This window comes from Copadichromis virginalis, linkage group LG18 (assembly GCF_057382275.1).
Source record: "Copadichromis virginalis isolate Kocher_CV1m ecotype Utaka linkage group LG18, C_Virginalis_male_GT1.1, whole genome shotgun sequence".
Lineage (NCBI taxonomy): Eukaryota > Metazoa > Chordata > Actinopteri > Cichliformes > Cichlidae > Copadichromis > Copadichromis virginalis.
Window position 1 is genome coordinate 29,399,409 of NC_140635.1, and position 24,720 is coordinate 29,424,128.

At 41.9% G+C, this 24,720-nt stretch overlaps 2 protein-coding genes across 4 annotated transcripts; both read right to left on the reverse strand.

Moving 5' to 3' along the window:
• Window positions 1–229: 229 nt before the first annotated feature.
• Window positions 230–4,153, reverse strand: LOC146688231 (D-serine dehydratase). Of its 2 annotated transcripts, none has more exons than XM_085439806.1 (10): window positions 4,072–4,153; window positions 3,390–3,545; window positions 3,162–3,291; window positions 2,681–2,831; window positions 2,395–2,575; window positions 1,866–1,984; window positions 1,258–1,384; window positions 1,047–1,109; window positions 844–949; window positions 230–752 (listed from the first exon to the last, which is right to left on the reverse strand). In XM_085439806.1, the coding sequence occupies exons 2-10, from the start codon at window positions 3,533–3,535 to the stop codon at window positions 663–665; spliced, it is 1,113 nt and encodes a 370-aa protein (XP_085295932.1). In that variant the 5' UTR covers window positions 3,536–3,545; window positions 4,072–4,153; the 3' UTR covers window positions 230–662. The 2 variants fall into 2 exon arrangements, with proteins under 2 accessions (XP_085295932.1, XP_085295931.1); XM_085439805.1 differs by having other exon boundaries at window positions 230–773.
• Window positions 4,154–9,805: 5,652 nt separating this feature from the next.
• Window positions 9,806–23,017, reverse strand: col6a2 (collagen, type VI, alpha 2). 2 transcript variants are annotated; one of them, XM_085438834.1, is made up of 32 exons: window positions 22,812–23,014; window positions 20,996–21,083; window positions 20,760–20,860; window positions 20,518–20,661; window positions 19,487–19,849; window positions 19,386–19,406; window positions 19,226–19,291; window positions 19,027–19,125; window positions 18,895–18,921; window positions 18,751–18,777; window positions 18,613–18,657; window positions 18,457–18,510; window positions 18,315–18,377; window positions 18,162–18,224; window positions 18,006–18,059; window positions 17,887–17,922; window positions 17,731–17,793; window positions 17,010–17,072; window positions 16,831–16,893; window positions 16,675–16,737; window positions 16,539–16,589; window positions 16,356–16,454; window positions 16,215–16,277; window positions 16,099–16,134; window positions 15,965–16,010; window positions 15,719–15,871; window positions 15,535–15,629; window positions 13,923–14,104; window positions 13,649–13,827; window positions 13,513–13,551; window positions 11,299–11,630; window positions 9,806–10,776 (listed from the first exon to the last, which is right to left on the reverse strand). In XM_085438834.1, exons 2-32 carry the CDS (start codon window positions 21,069–21,071, stop codon window positions 10,507–10,509), a joined length of 3,036 nt encoding a protein of 1,011 aa, XP_085294960.1. In that variant the 5' UTR covers window positions 21,072–21,083; window positions 22,812–23,014; the 3' UTR covers window positions 9,806–10,506. The 2 variants fall into 2 exon arrangements, with proteins under 2 accessions (XP_085294960.1, XP_085294961.1); XM_085438835.1 differs by lacking the exons at window positions 9,806–10,776; window positions 11,299–11,630 and adding an exon at window positions 11,649–13,069 and having other exon boundaries at window positions 22,812–23,017.
• Window positions 23,018–24,720: the final 1,703 nt, after the last annotated feature.

Consider the following 24,720-nt stretch of genomic DNA (forward strand, 5'->3'; position numbering starts at 1 on the left):
AAAATGCACTTCGAACATCAGCTCAGTCTGTGCGGCTAAAACCCTACAGGGGAAGGGTTTTTACCGACGGATTAATTATTATATTTTCAATAAGTAATGTAGGTTACTATTAATGCGAATGATGTATTTTCTGTAATATTTAAAAAAAACATTTATCACCAAGATATTTTTTGCGTGTCCGTTCAAACGCTGGCACTTATTTATTCATAGATTACAGAAAAATAGAAGATTAAAGGGGACCAAGAAAATCTTTATTTTGATAGAAAAAATAAATCACAAAAGTTTGCAGTTGTATATAAAGGGTCATTCATAAACATTTATTAGCATTGGTATTAACAGCTGATAGCACAAGTGATATGACTTTCTATTAAGTCATCACTAGCTAGGTCTCCTTGCAGACAGTGAAAAACAGGTGCAGAACACAAAAATTAATTTTAAAGACATAACATTAGTGCAACATGGTTTCTGTTACAGTATGAAACTTCTGAAGCCCACAGTGAGAATATTTTCATTAATTATATGTTTTACCATCAAGATGGCACATCTCACTAACAAAGAAGGAATCGCTGTATGTGTTTCTAATGTGTAAATTATTTGGAATGAGTCTCTATATATCTCACTTGTCCCAAAGAGACAAGAAGGGGGAGACATCGTCCAGCTCTTCACCACCCGCGAGTGGGCGTCCACTTCCCTACCAGACGACCCTTGGAGTGTACATGGTACACAGGATGCATCACTGCTGTTGCACATGACTGCAGAAAAAAAGACATTGTCTGACAACAGGAAAATGTACAATAAAACTGATGTGTCAATAAGATGTACTATAAATCATTCAGTACTAACATGGTAGGGAATCAGTGTGAGCAGAGAGCCCAGGGGGTATTTGCTGTAGTCCAGTTGTCCTGAGATGGGCTCCACTCGTCCATGCTCCTGGGTCATAGACAACAACCTGGAGGGACACGGCAGTCACATTTAACATTGGTACTGAGAGTAAAAGAGAAAAAAGATACTAAAATAGACTGAGATTTTTTTCCCCAGAGCATTACTTGAGGTTTGGATGCCCCTCGATCACAGCGTATCCAGTGGGAAGTTTTCCAGCTCCGTCCAAACTGAGAGAGACAAGCAAGAGTAGGTGAAAGGTTAAGTTACATGGTTGTTCCAAAACAGAGCTTACACTGATGATAGCAGGGATGAGTAAAACAAAAAACAGAACTTAGGGGATAGGTATTAGCTCCCATTGAATGAAGTTGAACCCACCTGATTCCAGCCCATCCACAGTCAATCAGGAGCTGGTTCCTGTGTGGACAGTGACCAATGACTCTTGTGAGAACCCTCACAGCCACGTCCTCCATACAGCATGAGCCAATCATAGACTGCTGCACATCTGCATGCCACAAACATGCATTTAAAAGAAATTGTAATTTAAAGGCCCTTTTGAAAAATATATTTTAAGAGTGACATGTCTCCCGACTATTCCTCAGCTCAAAATACCAATAAGGTCATTTATCCTGCCATACCTATAGACTGTTTAATAAACCTCTGCTCCAAACAGGCCGTTTCAGCGCCTGTAGCTTTAAACATTGTCGGGTCCCGAAGTCAACTAGAAACATGTCGGGCAAGTAGACAAAACTACGAGGCAGCTATGTGTCATGACCTTAAGAGGACAGTACTGTCGGGGACTGTTTTTATAGGGCAAAGGGCTCTTTTGATTCTACGCTTCCCATCTGATGTGAAGTCAAAGGGCGTGGTCTTTGTCATGTTTACTGAGTCACGCTGGGAATATTGAATATACACAACAAATAACGAAAAAGTGGATTTTACACGTCACCTTTAAACTAGGAAACAGTGGGTCTATGTGTACACACCATAGAAGACGTAGTTTCCTGGGTGGACCTCGCTCAGCTGCGCCATGTCTTTGACTGGATGGCTACAGGAAGGGGTGGAGCCAATGCTGGACTTACAGATGATGCCAACAGCCCTCAGTCTGACACAAAAAAAATCCCAAAACACACAAACAAAAAACCAGTTGAAAGTTAATGCAGAATTATTCTCCCAGATGGCTCCAAAAGAGAGTCAATCACACCCATGTGAAAATGCTCAAATTTAGAGCAGAAACATGTTTACAGTCTGGTGCAAAACATGGGATACATCATTTTTAGATATGATGTATGATTTTTTTGTTGCTTCTGGAAACAAAGCTGCATGACTCAATACAAGAAACCTGTGGGCTGTGAAACCAAAACAAAGATGTTAAAACAGCTTATAAAAACTAATTTTCAAGAGTATGAGCAACAGCTGTTATGTCGTGTGCGTTCTTAAATAGCCAGTGAGATAAAATTATTGATTAGAGCAGCTTTAATGAGTCAGTGTATTTTTTTTAAGCTTTCAGCTTACTTTTCCATGAACTGCAGAGTCAGTTTGGTGGTTTCCTGGGCAACAGCCTGTATTTGCTCAACTCCTGTGCAGTAATAGGTATTCCCACAGTGGGCGTACACTCCTGTAAGTTCCACGCCCTCCGTCTTAGCGATGGCTTCAGCCAGTTTGAGCGCTCCTGGCTCCGAGTGCAGGACGCCAGCTATGACAAAGAGCCGACACATGATCAATCCTCGTGTTAACAGAGAAGTGAAGTGTAGCTCAGGCACTTATGATTAAATCTATCGTGGTTTCCCTGCACGTTTACCTCTCCCATTGCCACAGTCGAGTTTGAGCCAGGCGTGCCACTGCCGGCCATCTTTCAGGGGTCTTTTTCGGAGCTGCTCCAAAGCATCAGGATGGTCCAATAAAATCTGGAAGAGATCCAGTCTCTCTGACAGGGTTGCACAACGCTCTACCTAAAGACACACAGAGACATACATTAAAAATGGCACAGAGAGCACAGCTGGGACATTAACAACTAACAAATATAAAAGTGATGAGAAATTATGTCAAAGTAATGGCATAGAACTGGAGCTATTTTACATGCAAGTGCTATGGCGATATACATGTATCATATATTTACATATATGTATTGTTTCTAGTGATAATATTACTAAATATGATTCATACATTTTCAGCAGGCTCAGTTATTAATAATATATTTTTTCCATTTCTAATGTTTTACAGCTTTTATGATTTCACAGAATATAAAACAAGGACACATTTAAAGTGTGAGCTGAGAGAACCTTATCAAAGGGAATAGAGTAGGCATAGAGGATGTCATCAAATCCATGGTCAGCATAGAAACAGGCCTCTGCCAGGGTGGAAACCACTATGCACCTCTGTGATCCACCCGTCATAATGTCAGCACACTCACTAGACACACACAGAGACCTCATCAGAATCCTGTATACGCAGCAAGTCTGTAAGCATGTGCTGTGTGCGTGTCTATGCATGAGCGTATGAATCCATACAGGGTTTTGTGGGTCTTCATGTGTGGACGAAGCTGGACTCCCAGTTTCTGGCAGCGCTCGATCATCCTCTGGGCATTCCTCTTCGCTTTGTCCACGTCCACCACAAAAGCAGGAGTACACAGGGCTGAGAGAAGATCTCCCTCCATACTGGCAGCACTGGAGTGCACACACACACACACACACACACACACACACACACACAGCACTTCAGATATTTCCCATGCAATTAAATTCTATTGCATGATTGGCTCAACCAGCATATTTCAATAGTTATATTTATAAGTATCTGCTATACATGCACGAATCAGCAAGTAAACTTCATCACACTTGGGTGTAGTTTTGCAACGTCTCTGATTATGTAATGCAGCGCACTTTGAACTTTGACAACACTAACTTAAACTTAAACACTAACTTTACAAATGCACTGCAACTCATCAAATCGTATGTGATCCAATTCACTCTTTAAGCAGTTTTTTATTCCTCCTCTTTTTGGTACTATAAAGACCTTCCGATAATATTATCGTGCATCATAACGATAGATAAATTAAAATCATACTGCTTTCGAATCTGCATAATAGCGTTTGTGAAACAGTGAGGGAACCACCAGCACATTAACAAGCATCGGAAACAACAACAATAACAACAAAAAATGCAGAAATATGCAGCACAAACCACAGCTTACCTTTTCAAAACAGCGAATTTGTTTTTTCTATGGAAGTTCCGATCACATTACTACGGTGTCCTCGAGGAGTCAAAAATAATGAAAAAAGTACAATCAGGGAGAACCTTTTGCAAATCATAAAATAAATCATAGAAAAAAAAATCTAATATAGAAGCATAGTAGCATATAATACAGTAGCAGGAACAGAGCAGGAGGGAAATAGAGAGATAGCGAGCCAGGGACAACAACAAGAGACAACATCGTCACGTTAGAAAGGTATAGTCATCATCCACAACTATTTTCAGTTGCGGATGAAAAAGGATTCAGAAAGTTTATCCATGCAGTGAATCCCATGTTTGCGATTCCAAGCAGGAAAACACTCTCCCAGAAATCATCCCAGACCTATATGACAGAGAATGTGTATCTTCTTCTTGTTTTGCATATTTTAATTTATGTTTTATTGTGCTGTGGTTTGCAGTGTTTTGTGTTGTTTCACTTGAAAATTTGTTTAAAAGGAAAAAGCAGAACATTTAAAAGGTTAAAAGTTGAAATGTAATTTTTTTTTGTTGTATTTTATAATTTATTTATTAGATTTTATGTGGAGTGAATAAATAAAAGTATACTTACGGTGGCCCCTAGAGACAAAGCACTTACAAACTCCAAAACACAATGGAAATGCTCCAGGATCATAGTGGCTACACAAGACAGGAAGTACTAACGACCAGATTTGGTGTGGTAGTAACAGGTAAATGGACTTTTTTTTAAAATCATTTGAATATATATGAGTGTTTGTGTATAAATACACAAACAATACACATATGTTTCAATTGTGTAATTTAAGGTAGCTCTGTTTTGAAAGTTCAGTTAATGCAAGCAATGTGTTTTGGAGTCTAAGGTCTGTTAATGGCTGCATCAAAGCATTTTTTTGATTTTGATGCAAGCTACCCAGAGTCATGCGCCCAGCTTGGGAATTCCTTCACACTGTCATCTATCCCAGGAACAGATGAATCCCAGGAAATGAACCAAATATGATCAAATGAATGAGGGCTCATTTAGCTGTGATGGAAGTGTAAAATGTTGCTCATAAAGGTGCATGAAATGATCTTAGAGGGAGATTCCCTCTTGCCACTTTTCCAAAGTGTTGATGTATGAGATAATCATCAATTCATCAGTTTTTTAAAGTTAAGATTTTTTTAAATGTGATTTAAACCCACACCAAATAGCTTTAAAATCCTTTGTTTAAAGTTAGAATGTGAAGCGACCCCCCCACCCCCCACCACTGCGTTGTTATCGGATTTCCATGATGGCTGGTGAGCTATGCTAATTTAAATGGCACACGGCTATCAGAATGGTCACGTGTCTGTCTTATTAACGAACATTACAGGTGATCACGCGCGGTGAGTTACAGCCAGCAAGGAGTCAGGCAGTTTTTGTGTGCATGTCTGTGCACGTGGACATTTTTATAGCTTTGTTTTGTCTTCACAGAGTCGTTTTCTCATTCATCCAGCGCACCACTCACCCTTTTTATTTATTTATTTATTTATTTATTTATTTATTTATTCTTTAGCTTTTTTAAATGCTGATGGAAATAAAGCATTTGCCAGTTTCCCACAACTGCTTTTACTTTGAAAGCTGGGCCCAGAAGTATTATTTTATCCTGCAGTAATCCACAGGTCACATCGCTGCTTGGTGCCAGAATAATTATGCCGATGCACTAACCAAAAATGAAACTCAATGCTTTACAATCCCGTTGCCTCCAGATATGAAAACAGCCCTTTAGGGTTAAATATTCAAATCTCAGACACGGATTCCCTGTCAGAATAAATATTTCAAGCTTTCTGTTAACCTGTCACCAAATTTACATTTTGAACATTTGATTTTCAGTATGATTGTTCAAATCTATAGATTTTGCATCTCTATCATAGATAGCTTGGCCAATAAAGGCCTGAAACTGTTCCCCAAGTGACTCCCCCCCCCAAAAAAAAAAAAAAACAACAACAACAACAACAAAAAAGCAGCACAGAGAAACCTGCAGCACTTTTGGCAGTAATAACTTGAAGCAATGATGTTCTGTATGATTTTATTGCTGTTTCACATCACTGTGGAGGAATTTTGGTCCACTCTTCTTTACAATGTTGCTTCAGTTTATTGAAGTTTGGGGGTATTTGTTTATGCACATCTCTCTTAAGGTCGCACCAACGGATTTCCATCAGGTTAAGGTCTGAACTTTGTCATTGCATTGAGCTTCTGGAATACTCTTCCCCTGTCAGTGAGGGAAAGTGCAAGTCTCCCTATCTTTAAGAGTCACTTAAAAGGGTGGCTGAGGCACACGCAAACATGTGATCATGTTTAATCATGCTTTATGTTGGACGTGAAAAAGAGTTAGTGTATTACAAAAAGGGAAACAACTATTAGTGTAATGGGTCAGTGCAATATCAGGACAGTCAGGGCATGTGTGGGGTTTGTGCAATATAACTGATGTGTTTCCGTTATTGTTATCTGTATTGTCCTCTGTTTTCCACTCTTCTTGTCATTGTTTGTTCTAATTTAATGTGATCACTGTTTTTGTCCTGTTATTGTTGTCTCTGTATGTTTTTACTAATTTGTGTGTAACACCAACCTGCCAGAGGGTCTGCAGATGGAAATTAGCCCAAGGCTATAATCTGTATTAAACTGATGAGAAGCTGTGTTCACCCCAGAAAGCTCCCAGAAATTTGGGCAAATGTCTGCTGTGAAATTTTTAGCCAAACCAAATTGCAGGTCAGTTTCAAGCTGAAAATTATGCAAGTAGTCCAAACCGTTCCTGAGATGCAGAAATGTTTTCACATACACAAAATTCAACGATTGTGCCTCCAAACAAATTACACTTACAAATGCTTGTACCACAAACGATGAAAACAGGAACTGCAAAGTTGAGACTGAAAAGTGTTACACTTAAAGTGATAATGTGACAGCTAGCCATTCAGCTGACTCATTGGTGACTGTAATAAATGCAGGTTTCGTTATAGAAGAATATCGAGGAGAAGACAGATGGCAGGGAGTCAGAAACGGGGGATGAAAGTGCAAGATGTTGAGGACAACTTATGAGCCCAGGCGTCAGGTGTGAACAACAACAATAACTGGGCTGTATTTAGGTGTAGAGATCACATGACCATCAAAGAGCAGTGTAAGAATGGGAGAAGATTAACAGGGGAGCAGAAAAAGAGGTTTATGGACACAAACTGGGAGAGGTGGCACGCTCAGCACATTAGACATTTCTCAGGAGGGTTGAGGACCCTTTTGTGTGAGCGAGGCTTGGGTCCCAGGCGGGGCTCCTGGTTCTTCAGGGATGTGTCATCAGGAAATGAGGAAGGCGTGGGCTCAGGCTCTGAGGGTGCCGAGACAGCAGCGGCAGTGGCAGCGGTTGGCTCTTCCTTGGCTGGTGCATCGGCTAGGGGTGCTGTTTGTCTTTTGCCACAGGCTGGCTGGCTTTGGCTTCGTGAACTTGAGGAACTGAAACAAACACGCTGACACGTGATGTCAAATTGGACACAGCCATCGTGACCTCATCCCCTGGTTATTGCACTCTGTGTTGTGTGTAGTGTGACGGACACCACCATGTTGATTTTTTGGACCCAGAGGTGATCATAATTAGGTGGACCAACCAGCAACATATTTGGGCCTGCAGGCACTGCACCTGCCCAAAGTCAAGTCCAAGCCTACAAAAGATACAAAGTCCAAGCCTAAATGGAGAGACGCAGTTACTGTCCCTCCATTTAGGAGGGACAATCAGCCAAGTACTGATTGTAATGTGTGCTCATTGAGGATAATTCTATTGTCTTCTATTGGAATTACACCACTGCACCAAGGGTCATAGATGGGCTGCTAAAAAGTAGTCCTTTATGGGAGGGTTGCAACAGGATCGGCTTCTGATGTAAAAACTTTGAAAGCCCTTTGTAACTATAAGAAACAGCCCAAACTACATTATTGGTAAAAAGGCATTACACTGTTATTGTGACAGCCATTCTACTGTTACAGTTGCTAACCAACTGCAAATATGAAAAACAAAAGAAATGGAAGAAATAATTAAGCTACTCCTAAAAACTCTTATCATACATGGTCAGTCTATTTGCATCAAGTCAAGGCTCGGGAAAGCGAAACCATTCAATACCTTTCAAAAAGATCTGACTACCTCTACTAAAATGTAAACATTGTCCCAAAAGAATAAAAAATCTGATAATGTCCATACTTCTGCTAACCCTTCTTATACACCCCTCTCTTTGGTGTCTATAGGATATGGATGTAAATGTTGCTGGTGTGGTCTATACATTTAATTTTTTAAATCCACATGGTTGCTAGAGAAGCTGACCCTGTCTTTTAATGTCACCTGCTCTGGGTGAATGGGGGAAAAAATACAACCCGCTGTTAGTTACGGAGAGTTATGAGCAGTGTTGGTCAAGTTACTTGAAAAAAGTAATCAGTAACTAATTACTGATTACTCCCCCCAAAAAGCAATCCCGTTACTTTACTGATTACTTATTTTCAAAAGTAATTAATTACTTAGTTACTTAGTTACTTAGTTACTTTTTAAAAACACGATTTACAACCTGAAGAGGTGATAAAGTGATAGATCTTTCAGCCCAATTCTACTTTTTCTACATAATCCATCATACAAAATGTAATCAAATGGAAAAGTCTCTTTTTTTAACTTGTTTTATCAGTTTTAATCTTTTAACTTTATGCATCAAGCAAAACATTTAATTATATGCAACATTCTCTGACTTGAATAAATTAGTTTAACATTTAAACCTATTTTCTACACATTCCAGCACATAAAATAAAATATTTTTTGTGTTTTCACTCACTCTTTCAAACAGATGCAAGTAAAACACAGCAGAAAATAAATAAAGTCAAAGACTCAGCGGTCCTTTTGCTCTATTTTCACCTGTAAAGCAGGAGCAGGGTAGGCGGAGGGTTACCCTGGTGTAGGTGTGCTGCGGTCAGTTGAAGAATCCGCGCGAGTGTCTCTGTGAGTTTCCCATCACGTCGTAGCTACTCGGTGATTGCTCGGAAGTTTAGGGGTTTTTTTCGCTGTAAAAAGAAGTTTTCTTCCCACGCACGATGGACGCTAATGTTTTTGTCACTTTTTATGGAATCAAACTCAAAGTAAGGTCAGTACTTCCACACTTTAAACGCTGCACGCTCATACTCTCTCCCGCACTCGATATATTATCCATTGTTGATCTGCACACAGCTGCTGTCACCAACGTCGCACTTGCTTACGTCACTGTCATGAGACATTCTCGCAAAAAAAAATCACGGTTTTAGTAACGCAGTAACGCAGCGTTCCTACGGGAAAGTAACGGTAATCTAATTACCGGTTTTGCAATAGTAATCCCTTACTTTACTCGTTACTTGAAAAAAGTAATCAGATTACAGTAACGCGTTACAAGTAACGCGTTACTGCCCATCTCTGGTTATGAGCATGAAAGCTTCCTGTTCTGCAGAGTGTCAGTCTGGCTAAGCAGTTTGTTTGTGAGTCAAAGCTGTCCTTCTTTTATACAGGCCTTTATAATTAAAATACATAAAGAAAAATACACAGCAAATGAGCAAAATATATTTTCCTTTACAATATAAAGAACTAGTTTATTGGTTTGAATCATTATCCAGCAGTTCCAGCAGGAGGCAAGCTGACTAACAGTTACTGCGTAAAACCGAGGAAAGTCACTGGTGTCAAAGAAATTACAAACAGGCTGGCAGACACAACAGACAGTGCTGGGATCATAATATCAGGCTTTATTTGGACGTCAGGTTTACAGATTTGGTTCATTTAGGCTTGCGTGTTAATCAGTGTGCAATTATCTACTGAATATGCATTTGTGTGTGTAATTTGTGTTTGAAGCATGTCTACATGTTTTTATGCCCTGATCAATCTACATTTACAGCATAACATGAAGTAAAAAACACATTCAATACCAAATAAAATGGCTTTGTCCTTGTTTTTCTACTTTAGCACCTTTTAAGTAAATACTGACTTCCTGGAAAAAAGGACTGTGTGTGTGCACACGTCTGTGAGAGAGGGAGGAAAAATGTGTTTCGGCAAACCAAAAATTAATACAAAATAAAGCCTACTGATAAAGTGGTACACATTCAGAAATCACGTACCTCTCCTTTGGGAGGTCTTTGGCTGAAAATATAGATTTGAGATTAAAAGAACAACTGATACAAATGATACTGCATGTCTTTGTGTGTGTGTGTGTGTGTGTGTGTGTGTGTTGGTCCTGCATAGACTGCTTTTGCTTTTGGTAAATTAATTTTCTCCCATAATGACAGGATATGTAGCCCCCTCAGTGCCTTCCATCCAGTAATGATAGTGACCACAGAGGTGTGGTCTGTGAGGGTGTGTTTACATGTACGCTGAAGGAGCTGGTCCTTCTTTCCTCCCATGAATTCTCGTTCTAGCTTTACAGTTCCTTTCTAGCATATCCAGCGGATGAAGCGCTCAAAGAAGGCCGGCTTGTTCAGCATGGCGTAATCGTCTCCCCTAAAGATGGCTGACGTGTCTCCGAGCGCCACCTTCTTTAGCACCTCCTCATCAGTGTCGCTTCCCATGGCGATCACCGTGGGAACGCCTTCCGCTCTCTTCATGGCGCTCACACCTTCATCCAGCTGCTCTCTGGCTGTGATGCCATCAGTGATGAACACGAAGGCCACCTCAGCGTTGCGGCGTGACAAGCGACTGTTGCCCTACAAACACAACATAAAACAAATAATAAAGTCGCGTATCATTTGAGCATTTTTTGCTCCATACTTGCGACATTAGTGATGCCAGAAGATTATCAGTCAATCAGTGAAAACTCCAGGGAGTCAAAAAGACAACCACTAGGACTGCAAAAAAAAACAACACACCAAAATGCCAAAAACTGCAGTACCTCGTCTGGCCACATGAGGCAGGCTCTAAAAGTGAGTCAATCCCCACAGACTCCCTTGTTAAAATGCTGAGCTTTACAACAGAGTTAACAATGCTACAACAGAGTAAAAAACAGTTTTGATCTCTCAAGCTGACTTCACTGACTTCATCCTTCAAAGTCTCTGTGTTTAGGTTAATTTTTAAGTAACACAACAATTTAGACATTAAGCACCTTCAGCCATTTACAGTTAGAAGCGGGTGTTGGCTAGAACACAAGCTGCGTGTCACCTCAAACAGCTGGAGGGAGTGGTCTGGACTTCTCAAATGAAAAAAAAATAAGATGTGTATATTTGTTATACCTTGAACACCAGATTGTTGACAGCATAGATGATAGCGCTGCCCAAAGCAGAGGAAGAATCCATGTAGGTGACGCCTGCTAGTGAATCGGAGATCACTGTGAGGTTATGCGTCAGTGCGAACTCCTCCCTCTGCTCCGAGGGGCTGCCGTACTGTAACAAAGCCAGGCGGGAATTCCTATCGTCATTTTCGCCAGTAGCCAGGACGAGACGGCGAGCCACATTCTCAATGAACTCTTTGGCCCTGCGGTGGTTCTCCAGCCCCATCCTCTCAGAACCATCCAGGAGGAACACCATATCCACTGGCCGCTGAACACAAGCAGCCACAGCAGGCTCTGGAACAGACACACATACATACATAGCAGGGTGTTCGGTGAGCTACAGCTGGAAAACAGATGCTCAAGAGTCAAAGCCCGCAACAACAACAACAACAAAAATATATATACACATATTAACAACAACATGCTGTAATTCCATGCATGCCAGCTGCAGTCCGGCTCTTTCAGTATTTCTTTGAGTAGCCTTCCCAGATTCTGACCGGCCTTGTCAATAAAGCACTGTTTTAGTTTGCTCGTTGAGTTTATTCTCTTTAGACATTAAAATAAAAATAATATATGAATGTATCCCATTTTACAGGAAACAAAATGAACAACGTGAACAATGTTCACATCAGCAAGTTGCAGTCACAGAGCTAAAACAATAACATGACATTGGATTGAAGCCACTCTGTGGTCCTTTTCTTCAAGTCATCCTACTTTGCAAGCCAAGCCACATGCAAAAAAAATCCCCCCGAAAAACATGCACCAGTCAAGGGCACATCATACAATAGTTCCCTCACAGTCGGTGCCAATTCATTTAACCAAACATTAACATACACCATCCTCTGACTCACATACAGTATGCTGTAAATTGTGTAAAACCAGATATTTTCCACATGCAACAGCCTTTCACCGACGTGATTCATTCACAGGGGAAAAAAACATAAAGGCTGTAACCATGGATACGTGCAAAACAGCAAAAAAAACTGTCATCGGAGTGATTCACAGTGAAAATGAGGCTCCATCAACTGTAACCGAATAACAAGAACGGCTCTGTAGACAAATCTGCCTCCAACAAATGCATGACATTCATTTTCCATTTCAATTGAAAATGTTTTGAAATACGTGATCTGTACATATTACTAACAGACATACTCAGGATTACGGTGCTATATCCATAAATGTTTATATTTATATTTATATTCTGAGGCCAGAAGGGATCATGAATCCACATTTTGACTGAAGTCAATTCACACAAAGGGTTCTCTGAAAGCTTAGTAAAAGACCAGCTTCATATCATGCAGTTCAGCCCAGGTGTATATTTCACCTGCATAGTTTAAACAATAAAACAATGCCCACAGTTTGAATAAATTCTATTCTTTGTCCAGCAGTAAGCTTATTAGTCAATGGCATCCATAATGGCGAGGTAGCATGGTTAGCATATTAGCATTAGCAAAGTCCTATGGCTTTCGTTGGGTCCCCCATAATGTCCCCATAGACATATTTGAAGGAGTTGATGAACAGCTGGGTCCACTGCTGCCTGTCCGCTCCTTGGGCGAGTTTGGCTCTCTGGGCTGTGTACGCCATGGTCGCCACACCAATCCCATACTGTTGCTCGCTCAGGCCGTTCAGCAGGCTGGTCACACCCTCCAAAGAGGTGGGGACCAATGAGGGGCTGCCTTCCTCGGCTAGTGGCTTCCAGGGGGGTGGGGCTTGCCCCACAGAGATGCCCCCTCCTGCAACGAGTGGGCGGAATAACATTGTGGGCGTGGTCCCACAAACACGAGGCACCAACAGAGCCAACTGAGATGTCGGAGGTACACTGAGTTGCTTGAAAATTCTTAGATTGAGCCAAAAAATGTAATCGCACCAATACAAAGGAGGTGTAATGATCTCTACTGACCTACTGCTCGCACGGTTTAACAAATTGCAACCAAATCCTAATGCAGTCTAACGGGGCAGTATGCTTCAAAAAGAAGGCAAATCTATTGGTATTTAAGTTGTAAATGGCCACCACTGAAGTGAAATGCAGGGCGATTTGTATAAATAGGTAAAAGTACCTCGATGGAAGAACTTTCAATAAGGCAAAACAAAAAGTAACTTAATTTGAAGCATAGTAAATGTTATAGGAATAAATGAAGCTATAACAGGACACTTAGACTTATACAAAAAATCCTACCTGATTTACAAGGCAGATCAGGGCACACGATGAAAGGATCTAAAACAAAGATAGCGAATATGTCAAACCATGAAGAACAAAACAAGATGGTTAGTCCACTACATGCTGCACATAATGAATATTTCTGTGTATTTACCTGGGCAGAGCACGGTCTCGATCTTGTCAATGAACTCCTCTGCCACTAGGTCTGCAAAGCGTCTCATTCCCATTACTTTACCATCCCTCTGGCAGGCGATGCTCTTCAGACTCTCATTCTCCTCGATCTGCTCAAACATGTCTCCGATACCAATGGCGCTCACGTCAACGTTGGGATCTCTACTCACACGCATTGGTTCACACAAACACAATCGATGAGATAAAAATGATCCTTTTCACAAAAAATGAATCTCAAACCACAGCCCCAGTAGCACCTGCAGAGGTAGGTGAGCAGATTGTCGTCATCTCTGGGGTCAAAGCGTCCGTCGGTGATGACGACGACAGTGACGTTGGCTTTCGCTCTGCGGCTGTCCCTGATCAGGTTGTCGTAGGCGTACTTCAGAGCAGACGGCGTGAACGTACCTCCTGCGATCCACTCCAAACGCTTTACTGCATCCTGAGCGATGGAGACGACAGTATGAGAGTTTGCCGCGTATTATGTCACATCACCACCATTATTTTTACAAAGGCGCTTCATGTCTGACTACGGCCTTGTTCTATAAAAACAATTATGGTAATATGTGCTGAGGTGAAATTATAGGCTGTAATGACACCCAATGGTTTGTTGAATCCCTTTTTTTTGTCATTTACTGCCTTGGTTTTTTTGAAATGAAACAAGCAAAAGGATGGATGTCGGTAAGAAACTAAGCATTTTACCTTAATTATAGTTATAGAGGTTACAGTAGCTTGCAGATCAGAAAGGCACTATCCCTAAATTATACCCTGTTTTATTATCTTTTTCATTCTTAGTGGAACCATAAATTACAAAATGAACACTCTGTATTATTAAATAGGACTTAAAACTAGCACATGGGACCATGAATTTGACAGTGAAGTGATTTTCAAGGCTATGAGTCAATAGATAAGTGGATATATTTTCCCATAAACTTTCATAGAGACAGATTTGTTTTTGCAACCAGATGAGTCGCCCCCGTCTGGCCATTAGAAAGAATGCAGGTTTAAGGTACTGCTGTGTTGACATCACTGTTCAGATTCAGAAGTTATTTCCATTTTTTTCAGACACACCCTAATGTAATAAAATAGGATAAAGTTTGCACTGACCACATTCAAGTTCAAATTTAAACTTGTTTACCAAATGTAATCAGCAATTGTAACAAACAATATTTTGAGAGAAGCTGGATTACACTTCTTACATTCTTTCTAATGCCAAGCAGGGGGCAGATCGTCTAAGCCTCAATTGTGAAGAGGTCTGGGAAAATCACTCTGCTTTTTTAAAATTTGATTCATGATGTCTGGAAAACACTTTCTTAACTAGTTTAAAATCTCAGTGCTAAGTTTCAAATCTTCCATCCAACGTGTTGTTGGGTTTGTTGATTAAAGCTCTAATGAAAATGAAATAAATGAGGCATATCTCTGGGCGTGGTAGCCTTCTAACTTGCAAATTGCTTCAGTATTAACTTGAAATCCAAGATCTGAGTATGATCCATCCCTGGCCTGGGACATGTGCTTTTAAAAAACTGAAATAGCACTGGCTAAAATGTAAAACTGAAAGCTTTAAAATGAGAGCCCCCAAGTCAATGGGTGACATCACAGTGGCTGATCAACCTGTTATATGCAGTGTATCATCGTTTTTATTCTTTTCTGATTTGTTTATAATAAGAAAAACATCATATGTGGCCAGACACTTGCTTTATGATGGTGAATTCCATCTTCTGCAGCTCAGACACTACTAAGCAACGTACTGAGAGGAACATGTGCAGACTGATCAGCCTAGTTCATTAAAAAAAAACATCTGGTGTAAAGAACAATCTCCTCTCTACTCTAAAAATAAACTGACACATGTGTTTGTGTCCGTCTGTGTGAGACCTTGAAAGCAGCCAATGAATCAATCTTGGGGTCGTTGAGCCGGATGGCCTGGAAGGTTCCACTGTGACTGTACTGAACCACTCCCACCCTAGTGCCTGGAAACAAGCGTGGCTATCTTATTAACAGGTGTAATTGGGAGTTATCTTGTAAAAATGTGAACTTAAAGCCTGACAGCTGTATCTACCTGTGTCTGACAGAGGGTCTTTGGCAAATGATCCCAGTCTGCTGATGGTGTTGATGACAAAGTTCTTCTCCAGGGTGAAGTTGGTGAGACCCACGGACTCTGAGCTGTCGATAACAAACACGATGTCCAGCGGTCCGCAACGTTTCTCACAGTCTAGAGATGAAAACGCAGCACGCTGTGAAGGTCTGACAATCTGACAGAGCACTTTGATGTCATGAATGTTTAGAGAGAGGCAAACAAACTCACCACAGCAGCCACACGTCTCTCTGATGTAGTTCATGACGTCACATTCCTGCAGGAAAAGACAGGAAACATCATTAAATCATCATCATGTGTTTGTGCTGACATAATAAAAGTGTAGTTGGTTGCAATATTCTCACAGTGAGGCCGGGATCCCCCTCAGGGCCAGGATCTCCCTGCAAAAAGACAATGCGAAATATCACACTGCGAATGCAACTACATTATGGATCTGTCTGTTTGTTTTTTGTGTACTCACATCACGCCCAGCTTCTCCTTTTGGGCCTCTTGATCCAGGTTCACCCTGGGACCCTGGCTCGCCCTGTTGGAAGGAAATAAATCACACAGCTTTCCTTTGAGCGAAAGAGAAACTTCAAACTTCATCCGAGGTGCTACTTACTGGTTGTCCTGGAGTTCCTTTAAGTCCAGGTTCACCCTTTTGACCACAGTCACCTCTGGTGCCACGAGGTCCACGCTTACCCTTGTCTCCTCTGTCACCCTGCGTATTATCGGGGAAAATTTCATCACCTGGCCATGTCAGGCAGAAACTATAAGCAGTGTTAACGCATTGATTCTAAGTTACCGGTTCTCCTCTTGATCCCGTATAGCTAAAGCCAGCTCTTCCATTGTCTCCCTGAGTAGCGATAAAACAAAGAGTTAAAACAAGGAACTGCAGCTATGAAGACAGCTACCACAGAAACAAACGTGGAGAGTCTAACCTTTGGTCCGAGGTTTCCAGGCTCTCCTCTAGGTCCAGCATCACCAGGGTCACCTCTGCTGCCCTAAAATACAAGCAGAGTAAATGGAGAGTGGATTAACATATATGTCTTTAAGGGACTTTTAAATATAGTTCTCAAATGTGACTTTTAACCCACGGTTCTTCCTTTCTCTCCTGGTGGGCCTGCTGGTCCCCTAGGTCCTGGCAAGCCAACATCACCCTGTTCAGAACAAAGAAAAGTGCACATGTAACAAACTCAAGTAGATTAAAGAGCTCAAGACTGTATAGTGTTCAATGACAATGAATCAATGAATGTGACACCGCAGTTCATATTACCTTTGCCCCATCGCTTCCTGTTTCACCGGGAAGGCCCCTCTGGCCCTCAGGCCCACTTTCACCCTGAAACACAGTAAAAAACGCCCTTCAGCCTCCCAGTGGTGGAATAATAAAACCGATTTAAGAGACAAATCATTTGAGGATATGCGAATAATTCATCACGTAGGTGATGTAAAAGTTACAAAAGGTCCCAAAAGTTAGTGGGACCTCAGACGATAAGACCAACCACAGCGCTGTCCTGGATGATTTAGTAGATGTCAGTGTGACATGTAAAAAATATTTACAAAAAAGTCTTGTAAAAATCTTGGAGCCTTTACTGACTGATTGGACTGTCATTTCTGAGGAAACTCTTTTTTCTTAGTCTATCCTTTTCCTTGTTGGCGCAGGTCAGATGCTTATTTGTAAGCAAAAAAACCTCTCAGTTAAGTTGTTGACTGGTCTAAAAGGCTGATTGGTGAGCCACAGCTGAGGCCAGACAGTTCCAGCGGTCGGCTGCTTCGATCTTACTTTGACCACTCGCATCCTTTGCATACTGACTTTGAGTTTCTTCCTTCTTGATGAAGGCTGGCAGTGTTCAAAGTACAAAACAGCATTCATTTCTTTTGCTTATCTGTTGTTTTATGTTTTGCATGTGTATGTTGATGAGTTGCTCACCTACTGTAGACCAAACCACCTGAACCTGACATTTACGATTTGTGTCAGTGTGTACATAAAGACATACCTTCTCTCCCTTAGTGCCTGGAGGCCCTTGTGAACCCTTTGGACCATAGTCTCCTCTTCTACCCTACAAACAAAAAAAGGCATGGCAGCTGTGATGCCACATAAAGACAAAGCTCGCAGGAGAACGACTGTTGGCAAATGAAATAGGTGTTCTCACCTTCTCGCCTCGAACACCCGGGACTCCAGAGGTTCCCTAAAAACACACAACACAGCAATCAGCGCCTTGAAGCAGGTGAATGAGTGTGACTTTGTTATTTATGTGGGGATGCATCTTACAGTGTTTCCTTTCGCTCCAGGAATACCAGGTGATCCAGGACTTCCCCTCTCTCCCTGCAGATGAAACACCAGAGTTTAGTCTATCACCTCCAACACTGATCATACTAATGTGACTTCCATGCTGCTATTCTGTCTGTTTGCTGGTACAGAATTTACCTTTGGTCCACGATCTCCGTCTGGGCCAGGCGGACCAGATCTTCCAGGGCGCCCAGGATCTCCCTAAAGACAATTAAGCAGACTTTCATCACCTCTTGAACAAATTATAGATTTTTTAATTTTATTATTTTTACAGCAGGAGCGACCATCTACCTTGTCTCCATCAGATCCGGGAGGACCACGTTCACCGACATCTCCAGGGTGACCGTCAGGACCCTGCAAACCATCAAAAAACAGACCATAAATAGATAGCATGTAATAATAGTTTTGAATAGTAATCAGTGACGTGACATACCCTGTCGCCTGGGTCTCCTTTGCAGCCTGGAGCGCCGATTCGCCCAATTTTACCCTAAAGACAACGACAAATACATCAGAAAAGCATCCCATGATCAAAAACTGGGAGCGTCATTTCAAAATAAGAGCATTTAAGGAAAGACTGCTTGAGTCCTACCTTCTGCCCATCTGTCCCGTTGCGTCCTGGGATGCCAGCCACACCCTAATGAGAACAAAGAGGAAACAGTTAGATGAGAAAAGCAAATCACCTTCCAGCATTAATGATTATTTAGAGATGACGTTAGATTAGACATACCTTTTTCCCCTGAGTTCCAATCTCTCCCTGTAGTCAGACAAAAGTCAGTAGTCATTTTATGTATAAGAAACACAGACGTTACTTTCATTCATTTTCAAACATCTCCATAGCCCATTCATAGTTGAAAAAATCCAAAAGCCACACCTTCTCGCCTTTTAGACCTGGTTCTCCCTACAGAGACGGGACAAAGAAAACCATGTGTCATTATAAAGCCTAAATCAATGTTAAGAGTTGCACTGATGAAGATGATGGGTAGGCGAAAGTGTGGCTTCTTACTTTGATACCGGGCTGACCGATTGGACCTTCGATACCGGGGTCTCCTGGGCGACCTCTTTCTCCTTTTATTCCTGGCTCGCCATTGTCTCCTTTAGCTCCCTGCAGTCATCGAGTTCAGACGAGAAAACATTTGTGAGGATCAAAGTCACATAGGTGAAAGTGCTCTAAGCATGAGTGTTTGTGTGTGTGTTAAACTCACTTTTTGTCCCCTGTGGCCTTTTGGACCAGGAGGCCCTTTTGTCTCCAGACAGGACACATTGTAACACTGCGGTTCACAAGACACAAGGAGAGACAGTCAGTGAAGATAAAGGAAGGCAGCTCATAAACTGATCCTCTTCTGATTCTCAGGTGTGTCTTACCTCTACATATGCCAGATGTTTCTGTGAAGACAAAGGACACAAAACGTTAGCAGTAGCTGTCAGTAGCTGTGACTGTTTATGCGTGTGTGTTTGGAAGTTACCATTGTCTTGATGATTCGATCAATAGTTGGGGTATCTATCGTGACTCTGTTCTGGCTGAAGTTCACAGCTGCATATTCATTCCTGTAGAGGGACACTGGAGAGCTGGCGATGTCCCTCAGCCCAGTCTCCTCTATGTTATTCGATGCTGCCACAGCAAAGATATGGATGCCCTTGTCACGAGCCTCCTCTGCTGCCACCTTAATACCCCCACACGGGTTTCCAGTCACATGACCATCAGTGATGACAACAGCAAATCGGAGGGCCCTGGGGTATGAGGGTGAGCTCTGTATCTCCTTTGCCATTTCTCTGAGGGCACAATCGATGTAGGTCCCTTTACCCAAATACCTGATTCCCCTCACACCCTGGAAACATAGAAAATCAGAGGCGTTATCATGAAGGATGAGTTACAAAATTTGTGTTATTTTATGTTATTTACAGCAGAAACATTAAAGGAGAAGCCTGATAGGATGAGGCTTAAAACCTTCCTGTTTTAAATGTTTACAGTTAACGCTGGATCAGGTGACCGTGAATCCTTGCTTAGTTATGCTGCATTCGTCCGAGGCTGCTGGGGGCTTCCCATGATGCACTGAATGCTTCTTCTTCATTCACTTATTTTCCCTCACTATGTGTTTATACACCACTCTGCATTTAATCATTAGTTATTATTATTAGTCGACTCTCTTCCACAATGTGGTTTTTGTCTTGCCTACCTCCCCTCAGCCCCAGACAGGGAGGGCAGACGGCTGTGCTCCCCTGAGCCTGGTACTGCTGGAGATTTCTTCCTGTTAAAAGGGAGTTTTTCCTTCCCAGATGCTTTAGAATAATACAGATTCTCTGTATTATTGTAGGGTCTTTACCTTACAATATAAAGCCCAATGAGGTAACAGTTGTTTTGATTTGGTGCTAATACATAAAATGAACTTGAGCTGAATTGATCCGTCTCTGTGCCAATTAGGCCAGCTGGCTATTGGACAAAAAGTGAACAGGTGTATTTGAAAGACTAAAGGTTTTTGAGATGTGCGTCACTCACTGTGATGAAATCATTCTTGGATGCAAACCGACTGAAAACACTTTGTGTCTGGGAGAAGTGCAGTCCACCGATTTTCCAGGTGATCCGCACGACACCCCTGAGCTCTTCATCATCCAAACGCTGTGCAAACCGCTCCGTGAATATCTACAGCATCAACAACATTACACAACACGGCTGTTACTTTTACTAAATCCAACAATAGGGATCGTTTTAAGCCACAGAGTTGTAAATAAATGAGCAACCTTGATACTCTCCACAAGTGCTCCAGGAGGCGGCTCCTGCAGGGCAATAGTCTCCGACGTGTCTATGGTGAAATACACGTCTATGGGACATTCGTTTTTTTCTAGAAGGGAAAAGATGAGAACACAAAAACACAAACTTAAACCTTCCTTCCTGTTACATCACAGAGTACTTGAATCAGACAAATGTTCCATGTTGTGTTAGTGAAACTGTGGCTGTTCAGTTTTGTCGTGCTCACTGCTGCAATCGGTTTTCTCGGCACGAGTCAGGGCTCCAAAGAGAAGAGCGAACAGGACGAACTCTAACCCCACCATCTTCTTCTTCTCCTGTCACGGCACATTGAAACACACTTTTCAGTTATTGCAGTTGGGAAATGAATTCGGCAACTGCAGGATAAAACAGCAAAGAAAGGCAAAGACATGCATGATGAGATTATTAAGATGAAAAAAAGAAATGATGAGAGAATAGCCTTTAATATATAAAACATTATAAAAAACCCTGAAAATGCACGCTTCACTATATGAATTTTTTGTATCTAGAGTGCTTTTTTCCTGCTTAAAACTGAACTTTTTTTTTTTTTTCATTTTCTTCATCTGACATCAGTGTCAAACAAACACATGCAGGGACTGTTGTACAGTGAACAAAATGGCTGCCGTGCAGTTATGTAAGAGGTTTGAAAGCATCACATGAGTCAAACTTGTTTTGTGTGTGTCCAAAGACAGAAAAGAAAAGAAAAGCTAAAAATTGTAATAACTGTATGACTGTATGACTGTGTCGCTGTAGAAACTTAACCCGCTGCTAAACTACAACCAGATTCCATCAAAGTTCAATGAGAACAACAAAACTTGTGCAGGAGTGAAGTAGTTCAGTTCAAGCTCAAAGCTACGAGGTATTGACCTGATTATATTCTCAAAACAAAAAGCATGAAACCTCAGCCGTGTTCCTGAACATCAGGGTCAGCCTATGGCTGCATCTGGAGACCAGAAAACAGGTTGTTGATTGGATAAAAAGAAAGGCACACATTTTTATCACAAACCAAATTCTTTCAAAGGTCTCACTCTACTGCCATCAACAGGATTTCTCCACTCTCACATAAAGCCAAAGCTGTCACAGCAAGGTTAACTCATTGAGGGCAGGCTCGGTGACCTTATTTGCATCACACACTTTACAGCTTTGACGGGACATGTCTCTGCCATTCAAAACAAATGTACAGAAACCAGTTGCACATTGGGCCTTGTGGGAGCTCTTATGATCTGGGCAGAAGCAAAATGAAAGAAGCTAAGAACTCTATTGCCCATCACTCCATTTAAACTAGGAACTCCAGCTAAAATAATGTCTACAGTATGAAAAAACGCACACTAACGGCGCAAAACAGGAGAAAACAGCTTCCGTCTGAGAACAAAGAACTTTCAACACAATTTCCAATACTACATGTGTCATTCATATATGTCACTCTACACAGCTCAGCTGTTCTGCCGGTGGAGCTCGTATCTGTGAAACAAAATGATTTTTTCCCCCACCAGCGCTGCTGAGTGAGTTTTCATACAGGCCTACATTTTATTTTAATGCTGGAATATCAGCCAGAACCTCGTCAGCGACGCGCTTTGCTGCGGGTCCCTCTAGCGGACAAAAGGCTGTGAGCTGCGCAGGAGTCCTGCAGCTTCTGCAGATGTTCCTACTCCTCTTCCACTGCCCGGGCCACGAGCGAGTGGGAGCTCTCACAGCTTTAGAGCTCAGAGCGGGTGAATATCGTGCAAAAAACCCAAAGAAATATACAATCCACTCTCTGATATTTTTATTTGTTTGTTTAACGTTTGTGAGTTCTCAGAGAAGGTTGACGCTCTGAGAACTCACAAACTTCTCGCCTGAGAGCTAGAGTTCACACAACAGTTTTCGTCGGCTGAGAAAACACCGTCATTTCAGCTCATAGGACTAAATTACAAGACACAGAAGGAGAGAAGAGGGAGACAGGCAGGTTCACGAGAGAGACACGGGGGGAGAGAGCGAGAGCGAAACAGAAGCAAAAAGAGTCTGTGCGTAAAAGTGCAGCTTACCCAAACTCTATACAACTTCAGAACTTCGTCAGCACCTTATCTTTTGATTATCTCCTCATCTCCACGGGGGGGGGGGGGGAGCCGAGAGAACGAGTGATACAGGAAGAGAGAGTGGGAAATGACACCCTGGATGCGCGTTTGCTTCCCGCAGAAGAACCGTCCGTTCGTCCGCCTGTCCCGGTCCAACCCCAGCTACGAGCTCTTGAGCCCTCCTCCTCCTCCCAGCTCAGCTCAGTGCGCAACGCCGTCCGCTTGGAGGCGCCGTGGCTTCGCTGGAACCCGTGTGTGTGCGCGTGCGTGTACCAAGTGCCTGCCGTGCCAACAGGTGGTCGTTTGCCAGAAAGTGATCGCCAGTGTTTATATGTGCTCTTTAGTTCTAATGTATTTACTTATCCTGATATAAAGTCTGCAGTCAACGTGTATTTATGAAGAACTCATATATAAAATAAAGAAATGACCTGATATGGAAATATTCTTATGATTCTGCATTATCATACAAGCTCCGTGTTCTACATCTTTGGCCACTTAAACTAATTAAATTCTCTTTATAGAAGTGTGATGTTATATTTGGGCTGATCAATCTTCTGTCTTGTCATATGAATATTCTTCTGGCTCAAAATGACTTGATATCATTGATGAGAGATATATTTCTGATATGCTTGACAGATTATAGGCCAACAAGTCATTTACAGCATTCAATTTTTCCCCCCAAGCACCACTAATTTGGGATGCCAAGACTTGTTTCTGTCTTAAACGCCACAGTTTTTTTTTTATCATTGCCATTCCACAGAACACATGGTGAAAACCTTAGGACACGCTGAGCTTTCAGGTCCTCGAGCTAAAGCATTTAGGAGGTATTCACAGTTGATCTCAGACATGTGGCAGGTCAGAATGAAATAAAACAGGATAAAGAGCAGACTCACCCCCCTCCATACTCCTAACCCACCGTCTTGCCTGTTCCTGGTGATATGCTTGCAATTAGTAGGCCAAGCTCTGTAGTTTATACCTGGTGTAAACACAGGCAGCCTGTGCATGACTCTGCGCACATGTTTACATATTTTGAGGGACTTAAAGCGAACTATTTACCTACTTGTATGTGTTAACGTAGTGGGAGTTCTCCCCTTTTTTAGGGGATTTACCCTGTCTGTGCACATCTGCACAAACAGATTTATAGTGTGAATGGAAAGCATGTCTTAATTTATGTTATCATTGCAGATTATGCTGCTGGAGCTGCCTTTGCAGTGAAGACTAACACTGCCACTAATGTGTAATCCAGCGCAGAACACAGGAAGCGCACATGTTTACATATTTTGAGGGACTTAAAGCGGACTATTTACCTACTTGTATGTGTTAACGTAGTGGGAGTTCTCCCCTTTTTTAGGGGATTTACCCTGTCTGTGCACATCTGCACAAACAGTTAGATTTATAGTGTGAATGGAAAGCATGTCTTAATTTATGTTATCACAGGAGGCAAATCAGGAACAGAGTTGTACATCCTTTACATGGCAGAGCCAACAATGTGGAAATGAAGCGGTCATGTGGATTAACTCACTGTGGAAGGAAGATGCTGTAAAAAATAAAAATGAAAATCTGGAGTTTTATTTTGAAGCTGTACCAAGGATCAACATAAAATACCTTGTCAAGCTTTAGACGAAGCGACACGAATGAACACGTAACGAATCTGTGAAAGGACATTTTTGAAGACGTTGCTCTTAACTTTACCTCGCTTACAGAGGTGTCTGGAGGTGAGGCAGGAATCAGCATTCTGCCGTGTGGGAAGATGAGAAGAAGTGCTGAGACAGAAAAGAGAATGACGAGGAAGAGAAGGCCAGCTGCTGACCAGAGTTATTACTATGTGAAGCTCTTCTCTCTGGATGGGGAAGGGTTTTTCCTTAAAAAGAGAAGAGTG